This window comes from Eubalaena glacialis, chromosome 4 (assembly GCF_028564815.1).
Source record: "Eubalaena glacialis isolate mEubGla1 chromosome 4, mEubGla1.1.hap2.+ XY, whole genome shotgun sequence".
Taxonomy (NCBI): domain Eukaryota; kingdom Metazoa; phylum Chordata; class Mammalia; order Artiodactyla; family Balaenidae; genus Eubalaena; species Eubalaena glacialis.
This window is the reverse complement of record NC_083719.1, coordinates 167,291,732-167,302,525: the sequence shown is the minus strand read 5'-3', so window position 1 is coordinate 167,302,525 and position 10,794 is coordinate 167,291,732. Positions and strand designations below refer to the sequence as shown.

The 10,794-nt window shown below is 44.8% G+C and overlaps 1 protein-coding gene across 1 annotated transcript in view; it reads right to left on the bottom strand.

Moving 5' to 3' along the window:
* The window catches only part of GFPT2 (glutamine-fructose-6-phosphate transaminase 2), a 47,256-nt gene continuing 36,462 nt past the window's right edge, over positions 1 to 10,794 (bottom strand). The window contains exons 14-19 of the mRNA XM_061190047.1: positions 8,318 to 8,475; positions 8,053 to 8,167; positions 5,390 to 5,517; positions 3,292 to 3,459; positions 2,104 to 2,265; positions 1 to 876 (exon numbers count right to left, since the gene is read on the bottom strand). Coding sequence (XP_061046030.1) covers positions 832 to 876; positions 2,104 to 2,265; positions 3,292 to 3,459; positions 5,390 to 5,517; positions 8,053 to 8,167; positions 8,318 to 8,475 — 776 coding nt within the window. The 3' untranslated portion in view covers positions 1 to 831. The remainder of the gene's footprint in view (positions 877 to 2,103; positions 2,266 to 3,291; positions 3,460 to 5,389; positions 5,518 to 8,052; positions 8,168 to 8,317; positions 8,476 to 10,794) is intronic.

Genomic DNA, 10,794 nt, shown 5'->3' with positions numbered 1-10,794 from the left:
AAAATTGTACTGTATTTATTGTCTTAAAATTGCATAGTACTTTGATTGTGCATGCTTTTAAATAGAGGGCAAGGTAGCCCTCTTGAAACTACTCTCTTGCATGGGATTTTTCAGGCTGTTTTACTATGGGCAGGAGCAGGGACCAAAATGCTGCCTGATCTTAAAAAGAACCATGATCAGAGAGAAGTTGTCGGAGAAATTTAGATGAGAAGACACTGTTGAAGGGAGTTGAGATTTGACAGGACTTATAGGAGGCATAGGAAGATGGTGGGAGGGGGCTTCCCTGAAGTCAGGGGACAGGACTCAGGAGCAGCCAAGAGAGGATGGGAAAGGAGAAAGGAGTCCAGAGGGGCAATGCCTGGCGCTCAAATCTGAGATGAATGCCCCCTGCCAGGAGACTGGGTGCACTGGGTAGCCTGAGGGCATGGTCTGGGCGTTACCTCGGCTATAGAAAGCCACATACTAGAAAAATAACTTAAAAGCTATACAATTGTCATTATAAATATTTTGTCTTTAAAACTAACTAGTGTTGGTTAAAAAAGGTTCACAGTTACTCTGAAGAGAGCTGTATCTCTATTGCACGGTATTGGAAAAGTCCACTCAGATCCCATGTGTAAACAATGATTCCCTTCTCCTCTGGCAACTTCAGGACACAGAGAAACACTATCTGCTGTAAGCAAAGCACTTGGGTACAAGGCACGTCAAAGCTGTCAAGCTCTACTGGAATCTACTCAGAACACGCAGAATGCCAGCTTTTCTTCCCACTTGGTGTCACTGGGACAGGTCTTGAATCAGATTAAAGGTGGTGATGGTCTCCTCACACTCTTGTTCTCATTCCACGGTTACAGACTTGGCCAGATTTCTGGGGAAGTCAACCTAAAATGACAGAAAGTAGCTGCTCAGGACCCCACAGGTCTCAGCAACACACTGTGTTTATAAAGCCTACTCTCAGAGTACTTGACGACAAGGAGACAGGTGTTCCTGGGCACCTCCAACCATGAGCTCCTTGAGACCTGCATCTTGGAAGTGGTTCCTTATTCCAGAAACTTTACTGAACTGTACAATGTTTAGTTTATGCAATAAATATTTATGGTGCACCTATGTGTCATGCAGTGTTAACACTATTAAAAGGATATGATTCATGCTATTAAAAACAGCTAGCTCAATTTGTACTGTTAAAAATTCACTTTTCTTGGAAGTAGATGCACTAAATTATTGGTTAAGGGTACGGACTGGGAAGGAAATGTGACTGAGGATGGTTGATAAAGTGGCCTTCAACTTTATCTACAGGGTCTTATTTCATTTACAATAACATTAAAAAAGAGAAGAAACAAAAATGACAAAATGTTGGCAAATGTCAATGCTGGATGATATATATACCATCGGATGTTTGTTATATTGTTTTTGGTATTGATATGTATTTTTTAAAGCTTCTCAAAATTGTAATAAAACTATTTCTTTGCACACACACTTTCTGGTGAGATCATAAATTGGTTCTTTTCTGGAACAGAAATCTACAATATAGGAGTTCCAAAATGTTGAATGATTTGCTAGACTAAGGATAAATCTTCTAATGTGGGAGGAAGATGTATGTACAAAGATAATTCACTGCAATTGTTATTTATGCAGATATTCGAAAAAATTAGAAACAGTTTAAATAATAGAAGACTGGTTAAGTAATTGTTAAAATTTATCTTGTAAGACTGCAGTGGAATATTGTGCAATGATCAAATGTTGCTTACAAGTTCAAGATGTGAGAAAATATTCGTAATATATTAAAAAGAAAGTTATAAAATTTCATCCTTGATATTATCTCAAAAAAATCTTTAAAAATTCACAGGCACAAGGAAAAGACTGGAATAAAATATTAAATTTGCTAATTAACATTGCCTCTGGGTGAGAAGCTTATGGTTTAATATGGCCTTCATACATCTTGCAGTTCCCATCTTGTTTTCAGGGGGTATAAGTTACTTTAAAAAGAGTTATTTTAAATGAAAATATTTCTCTTATGAATTTTTATGCCAAATAAGTATTTAAGAACCAAATGGAACTCTGGGGTTATGTCTCTCCCCTTTGCTGGTGATGTGCAATTTTTAGACATACGTCATATCCTCGGAGTACAGCCAGGTGGAAGGAGAGGAGCTGTAGTGGAATCACACTCAGGATGCCCTGGAGGCAGTCCACGGTGTGGGGCAGCTTGATTGTTTTATACGCAAACTTGGAACTTTCAGTGTCGTCCCTGGAGCACAGTATGATGGGGCGACCCTAAGACAGAGAAATGTGATCACAAGACGCAGATCATCTCTGAAAGAAGCAATCCCTCACACACAGCAGAGTTTCTGAGATAAACATATTGCAATCATAACAGTGATCTTTTGTTTTTGCTGGAGTTATGGGTGAGGCGATGTATCCGATTTGTGTAAAGGACAAAGAGTTTGGAGGCTTTTTGGTGAGGTTCGTATGCTTCCCTGGTAGCGGGTCACCTCCTGCTGCGTTCATGCAGCACCCATTTGTTGAGTGGCTCCAATGTGCCTTGCAAAGAGCAGGAGATCTTACCCCTTACTCCAGGGGCTCATAGTCAAGTGGTAGGAAAACAAAAACATAAATAAGCAAACCGATAAATAACAATGAATTTCAGATAAAAGCCACCAGGGCGGTAAAACCCTGTAACATGATTGGGAGACAGTGGTGAGGTCCGAGGAGCTCTCTAAAAAGGAGACATTTGTATTGAGACCTGAATGATGAGAGGCCAACTCCCCGAAGAAGTGTGGGAAGAATGTTCGGGGCAGAGAGAGCAGCCTGTGTTCTACAAGTTCTAGCGAATTATTGAAACTGAGGGGGTGGTGGGAACTCCTGAATTTGGATCCAGTTGGTCAGAAGTGTGGGTGGCCTAGGAAGCCCAAAGATTGCAGCTAGTGGCTGAAGTGAGGGCGGTCTTGTGGAGGACAGTGCCCTTCACCTGTGAAATCTGACTAACTCTGGGTGGCCAATATCAGAACTACCCCCAGGGCTCTCCACCAGACCTCCTCTGGTCTCCACGCCTGGGATCCAGGACCCCTCTGGGCAATCTGGATCACTGGGCCTCACCTAAGTGCTTCTGTGGGCATGGCCGCAGGCTGGCCAGTCCCTTTCTGAATGTGCACCATGCATGAGGGGCCCCAGGAGAGAGTGTGTGCTCATGCCTACTCCCCAGCAGGAACACCCATAGCTGGTGCTGGCAGACGGTGGGTGAGGTGGCATGTGTGGAAGAGAACAGGAGAAAAGTGGCCCAGCCTGGCAGAGAGCCCTCACCTGGCGGGCCGTGACCTGCTGCAGGGCATTCTGGCATTTGGCAAAGCAAGGATCCTTCATGATGACCATGATGACGGGCATCTGCTTGTCAATCAGCGCCAGGGGCCCGTGCTTCAGCTCCCCAGCTAGGATGCCTTCTGAGTGCATGTAGGTTATCTCTTTAATTTTCTGGGGAAACACGAGGTGGGATCAGTGTCACACTGGGAAGACAGGGAGCAGATCAGCCAGAGGGGAGAAAGGGGAGCCAGGAAGCAGGGAGCTGAGGGCCACGAGGCAGATGGACACATGGAGCGGTCAACAGCACTGAGGGCAGCTGAAAAGGCCAGGGCCAGGGGAGAGGGCTGGCTGCTGTCCAGAGCATGCACAAAGCCCAGCACACAGCCTGTGAACCCAGACCAGCTCTGGGACATAGCCACCCACCTTGGATGGACAAGTCAGTGTCAATCTAGCTTTCCCCCTTCCCCTCTGTAGCCAGCCCCATGGCCTCCTCCCTAACAGTTATAATTTGTAATGATGGCATTTTATTCTACACCTTCATTCAATTATCTGATTAATCACTCCCCCAATTCTAGATCATTAATAACTTCCAAAGGGTTGCTCCAACTTAACTGTCAAGCAAAATCACACACACACTGGGGTGTTAATGGAGTTTTCCCCCTATGTTTAGAGAGACACATTTTTTTCAGATACCATTAAACCCACGTCATTGAACTGGTGAGAGTGTTGAAGAAAACATTTCTCAACTCCCTAGAACTATTTATTTGGGTCAGGGAAACATTGTCAGGAGTGCGGCTCCATCCTGGATGCCGCAGACAGCTGGAGTGCTGGTACCCGAGTCACCACAGAGGGGCCACTGACTTGTGCCAGCAGCAGCGTAAAAGCTTCTTTCTTTCCCCCAAGACTAACTTGGAGACACAGCTGAATACTCATCTTTCACCAGCACACTCAGGAGCTGCAGCTGAGCACCCCACACCAGATGGCAGAGGCACGGGGCTGGGGCGCCAAAAGTGTGCCCCACCGAGGCATTGCCTCTATTACCCCTGAGAAGCAGTGTGCCTGGCCCCTCACTCCTTTGACAGGGGTCAGAATATCCACTGGAAGGATGTGGGAGTTGAAGCCCACTGCAGTCAGGCAATTCATGGCTTGTACCCCAAACCCACTCCCCACTTCCTGTAATACTCTGAATGTTTCCCACAACTGGCATCGTTCTTCCAAATGGGGGTGGTGGTGGGGAGGAGCCACTTGCTCCCACAGGGAGAGGAGGGCAGCCAAGCTGAGTTATAGATGATGCCCATGTGTGGGTACCAAATGCTGCCTCACCTGTGACACTGTCTCCCATTTACCTTGCTTGTTGATCCATAAACAGCAGGTGGATAGTGAGTAAAGGGTAAGCACTAGGCTCAGGTCCCTGGACATCAATTCCCACCCTCTCAGTAGCCCTGTGGTCCTGGCATCTTACCCCTACTCCATCGGCTTTCTCTCAAGCCGGTATGGATCTTTATAGCTGCAGTGGGCAAAACAGCCAGTCACTGATACAAAAAATGCAGGAATTTCAATGCTCATTCCTGAAGGATCCCAGCTCCCCTTGGAAGTTTGAGGAGTAACAGGGACACTCTACAGAGACCCGACCCTGCAATTCTGGTCTGCCCAAATCCTCCCATGCAGACTGCTTGTGGCGATGGAAAAAAGCAAAGTCCAAATGGACCTGATTTCAAATCTTAGGCTGATCACTTCCACTATGTAATCTTGAGCAAGATGAATTTTTTGGAGGCTCAGTTTCCTCCTGGGTAAAACGTAAACAATAACTGCCAGCCTCTCAGAAGATACTCATGAGGTAAGAATGAGCTATTCCAGATGGAGCCTGGTGCGGGTTGACACCTCAGGGGCTCTCATAAGGGTGCCCTGCCCCTTTCTCTTCAGGAAATCAGGAGCCCTCATCTCCGTGTCGCCAGGGCTAGAACACCTGGTCAGTGAGCGACACCCTCCCCTCCCCTAGCCCAATGCCCTGCCCTCTTTCCTGCTGGTTTCTCGGGGTGTCTCCCATGCCTGCCATCATGCAGGGGCCAGTGGAGGTGGGGGTTGGTCAGAGGGGGCTCACCAGGGCTCCTTCCAGGCACGTGGCATAGTTATAGCCCCGCCCCATGACCAGGAGCGACCTCTGTGTGTAGAGCTCCAGGGCCAGGTCGTGGATCTTCTCATCCAGTGACAACACTTCCTTGATCAGCTCTAAGTCAAGCACATAGCAGAGGGGGAGAGCCAGTCACACCAATTATAAAACAAGATTCACAAAGAAAAGTCATGGTGTATAAGACAAGGTTTTGGAACTCACATCACTCGCACACTTGCCTTCCTTGTATTAGTTTAAAAGGACTTTAAATGTAGATTATGGGAAATAGCTTGTGTTATCGGCCAGGATTTTATTGTGATGGTGATTCGTATTTGTGTTTATACTTTCCTGAGCACATAAGGTAAGAAGGGAAGTGTTATTTCTAGCTCCATTTTATAGGCAAGGCAACAGAGGTTCAGAGAGGCTAAATCCCCAGCTGACCAGCCACACAGCTGACACTCCATATTAATGCCCCTCATCTGGGCCACATGCCATGTCTGGAAACAAAGCCAGTGTAGGTTGGACCAGCACTTCTCAAACTTTTTGGTCTCAGGACTCCCTTACACTCCTAACATTTACTGTGAATTTCTAAGAGCCTTTATTTTTGTGGGTTATAGCTATCAATATTTACCAGATTAGAAACTGAGAAAATTAAAGATACTTATTCATTTATTTAAAAATAACAATAAACCCATGAAATGAAAAATATCAGTGAGAAGAGTGGCACTATTTTACATTTTTGCAAATATTTAATGCCTGACCTTTTCATAAAAGACAGATTCTCCTATCTGCTTCCTCATTCAATCTGTTGTGATATGTTTTTTGGTTGAAGTATAGGAAGAAAATCTGGCCTCACAGAGATTTGTAGTTGGAGAAAGAAGGCATATTTAAATAACTTTTTCAAATAATTGTGAATGTTCTTTGATAGTACACCAAACTTAAGAAGTGACAATTTCTTAAAAGGCTAGGTGCAAATGTGGAATCTGAGATCATGTCAACAAACTTTTCCTACCTTGTTAACATTAAAATGTATTAGTCTATCTTGCACTTACTTAAATGGGTCTTTTACATGTGCATAATTTTATAACACTGCATTGGCCATTTGCAAAATATTGGTTCACTGAGTTACGCAAATCTTCTAAAAATGGACACATTTCATTATAAAGTATTTTTTTAAAAAATCATACTTGTTAAAATCACTGTGATCTCATCAGAGATGTTTCTGAGTACTGGGAGGAGGTCAAACTCGAGCTGACAGCTACAAGAATTCCAGATCCTGTTTCGGTTGAAAGCTCGAAGGTTATCATTAGCAACAAAAACTGTTATCAGTTGTTTTTCTCAAAGTGTTGGGATAACTTGGTTCACTTTTGAGAAGATGTCTGCCAAGTACCAACTCAGCTTGTTACTCAATCAATCATAGGGCGCTTTTCTCTGGAACAACCTCAGGGTGCTGCATACCTCCCATTTGTCACATAGAATATTGAAGAGTGTTGCAGTTTAATAAGACTAATGCATTTTACCGTATCATCAAAGACATTCCTAAGTGAAGCTATGTGCATTTCTGTCATGGGAACAGTGTGGTGCCTCTGCCTTGAAATGTGCTAAAGTGCCAGCGGTGGCCACCATTGCCTTTGCAGATGTTCACACAGAGAGAAAGGCAAAAGCATCTTATTCACTATAAATAACATATTACTAAGAAAGTAGTTTTGACTGAAAGGGACCCCAGGATCTTTGGGTCTACATCTTGGTAACTGCCTACTTAGCAGAATAGAGTCCTGTTTTTGCAGGATTATTATCTGGCTTAAAGTTAAGAAAGTTTTTCTTGTCAATAAATTTTCAGCATGTTGTCTTGGTCAGATTCAGACCCCTAGACCTTGTATGGTTACATGGTGGCTTTCCCTCACTGCCTTCTCTGGGGTTTGCCCTTGGTTTCAGAAGAAAGTCTGGTGAGACTGTGAAGGAGCAGTTTGGGCCAGGAAGAGGTGTGAGGCCATTCACTCCTTCTTGTGTATTTCCTGAGCAACTACTGAATGTCTGCCCTGGCTGGACACCTGGCATCCAGCAGTGACTCTGACAGACACGGTTGTGTGCTCACTGAGCTGATACGGTTGGGGAAGACAAGCCAATTCACAGGAGAACAGGTAATTTCAGACCATGGTATGTGCTATAAAGAAAAGAAATGGGCTAATGTTTTTTAGAGAGCTGGGCAGGGGATTAGTGCCCCTATTAGGGTGGCCAGGGAGGGTCCCAGAGGTGACATTTGAGCTGAGACTTGGGTGATGGGAGATGTCAGTCATATGAAGAGCTGGAGGAAGAGGGTTTTGGTAGAGGAAAGAGCCAGTGCAAAAGCCCTGTGGTGGAAAGAGCTTGGCATTGCTGAGGATCAGAAGGTCAGTGAGGCAGCTCAGGGAGTGGGAGGGAGCTCGATGAGGTCAGAGGCACAGGGGCCCAGAGTGCAGGGCTCCATGGCCTGGTGACGAGTGTGGACTTTAATCTTGGCCCAGTGGGGGCTGCTTCAGGGATTCAGTGGTAAGTAAAAGTTTTGAGGAGAAGGGAATGATTAACAGCATTGTTTATGGGAGAGAGTCAAGTAAGAGAGCAGCCAGGAACAGTCCACAGGATTTGATAATGAGCAGTTTAGCTCTGGAACATACCAGGTAAAGATCTCAGGCCATGGATGATCTCTCGCCTTCTGTTTTGTAGTGAAATGCGGTCTTCGGACATCATCAAACCAAACATCACCAGGGAGATGAACTGACTGGTGTAAGCCTGAGGACAAAACAGTGGTGCTAGCAGAGGCAGGGTGATGTGCATGTGGTGACCACTCAAGACGAGACAGATCCCTGGGCTCCCCTCTTGGCCCCCTGTCCACCCACCCAGCAGAGGCCCTCCTGCGGGTGCCCACATGGCTCCTTCTACCTTGGTGCTGGCCACGCCGATCTCCGGTCCTGCATTGATGTGGACTCCGCAGTCAGTCTCTCGGGAGATGGAGCTGCCCACAGTGTTGGTGACACCCACGGTCAGGGCCCGGCGGTCCTTACAGTAGCGCAGTGCCAGGAGGGTGTCTGCGGTCTCACCTGCCACACAGATCCTTCTTTTCAGCTCACAGGTATGTGGGCTCTGCCAGCCTTAACCCCCAGCCCCCAATTCATTTAATTCTGGCCCTTAGGCAGAAATTTATGTCCAGACACAGTCGGTGTGTGCTCAGAAAGGAAAATGCATGCTCAACAATTATTCTGGTTGATTCTTTTTTTTTTTTTTATGTAAGATGTTCTTTATTCAAGGGCTATGAATGCCAAAAACACAGTTAGCACTTAGATCTTGAAAAAGGAAAGTTCTTCAGGTTTAAAAGTAAATAGGAAAATAAAACATTCATAGGGATTTGAATTTGAAGGTTGAAATTAATTTATCCCTTCTCATTTTACCACTCAGTGTGAAGTGCATGTTCTAGGGGATGTTAAGACCTTTCTCATGAAAGTTGGTAAACTGTTCAACTGGATGGGGCCTCCACGTGGGGACCCTGACAGCACAGGCATATGGGAGTCACTCGGTCACTTGGGTGTTTAGTAATGCAATTAATGTGGTTCATTGTGATCATTTATGTAACTAGAAGATGAAAGCTGATTAGTAAGTGGAACTAATTTGGAAGGAATTTATTAAAAGTTTGTTCATGATTAAGTGTTGAATAGAACATTTAAGTTCTACGATTGATGTTTTCATGAAAAATATGTGAGATTATTTTTTCTAAAAATGGCTCAAGATTCTCTTGTCCCGGCTCTTCTCTAATCTAATTTCTCTTGAATATTAAGACAGAGTGGTTTATACATACTCCTCCACTTTCTCACTTCCCATTTCCTATTCAACACACTACAGTCTGGCCTTGTGCCCTGGCTGATTCTCAGATTCACGATTTTGCTACTATTTATGTGGCAAGTGCTTGCTCATCCACTGTCTCACTGAACTCTCATGACAACTCTGTAGGGGGCATCATCCCCATTTTCCCTTGAGGATGAGGTACTCAGAGATGGAGGAAATCAATGCCTCACTCACTCAAGGCCAAGTAGCTGTGGGTGATAGAGTGGGCCTGGCTCCCAGTGCCCTTTCTCGGACTCTAAACTACGTTATTCAGAATGGGCTGAGATTTAAGTTAAAAAGCAAGAATGCCCCTAAATGGTGTTTCTCAAACAGATCTTGTTTTAAAGGAAAACATTTCTTGTCCTAGTGAGTACTCAAATTATTTTCATAAAAAAGCTTAAATAGGTTCATGCATAAACCTGCACAAACTTCCTATGTTTGTAAGTCCTAAAGAACTCAAGGTAAATTAAATATGATCCAGAACATAAAACCAAACATTCAGTGTTCACACAGCCACCACTCTTGGCTGTGCTGTCCTAACTTCTCTGCAGTGCAGGCTGGTGCTACTATGGCCCAATTCTCCTCTCCTGTTTCTGCTCAGACTTGCGTCTAGTGCACTGGGGTGCCACACGGCCTTTCCTCGGTGCCTATGGGAGCGGGGGAGCTCTATCTTCATGGGGAGCTCTATCTTCATCGGCAACGCCCCCATTTTTGATACAGTTAAAAAAAATTTAATGTAAAGGGCTGAACAAAATGAAACTTTAAACCCCTTCTATGAAGTCACTCAGGAGGTGCCACTGCATTATTTTCACATTAAAACCACCTCTGTTCTTTGGTTAGTGGCTTCCACCAATTCATGAAACATTTTTAGGCTCTGACGGGATTGTAAACCCAAAGGTAACAGTGGCAACTGAAGTCAGAGGGCAGCACCTGGGTATGAGGTGGTCAGCTAGATGGTGGGTGTGTCTGTGTTAGTTTTTCTTAGCTTGTTACTGAAATGGAAATGGTATTGAAAATTCATAATGAAAGCAGTATAAAAAGATATTAGGGTATTGCTGTTAATGCTTCAACTGTGATAATGACATTGGTGTGATACTTTTTCTTTTATCATTTAGAGATACGTTCTGAAATATTTATGGATGAAATAACATGATGTCTGAGACTGACTTTAAAATAACCCAGTGAAGGGGAGGGGTTAAAGTGGATATGATGACACAAGATGGGTGAGTTATTCCATAACATAACTGCTGAGCCTAGGTGCTTCTTTATGCAAGTCTCTCTTTTATAAAAGTTTGGGATTTTCCATAATTCAGTGTTATAAAAATCCTCCTAGAGCTCATGGGGACTCCAAGCATATGGCCATGGATCATCTCCCTGACCCTCCGTCCTGCCTTGAGGTGGAGCAAACACCCAAGCCTAGTGTTAGAATGCCACCCAGGCAGGGTTTCCTGACCTGAGGGTAGCCTGGGCTCTCTACACCTGAGTAGTGTCTCTCCATGCCTCCCACTGTTGGGTTGCGTGAGCACTGTATGGTGCCCACA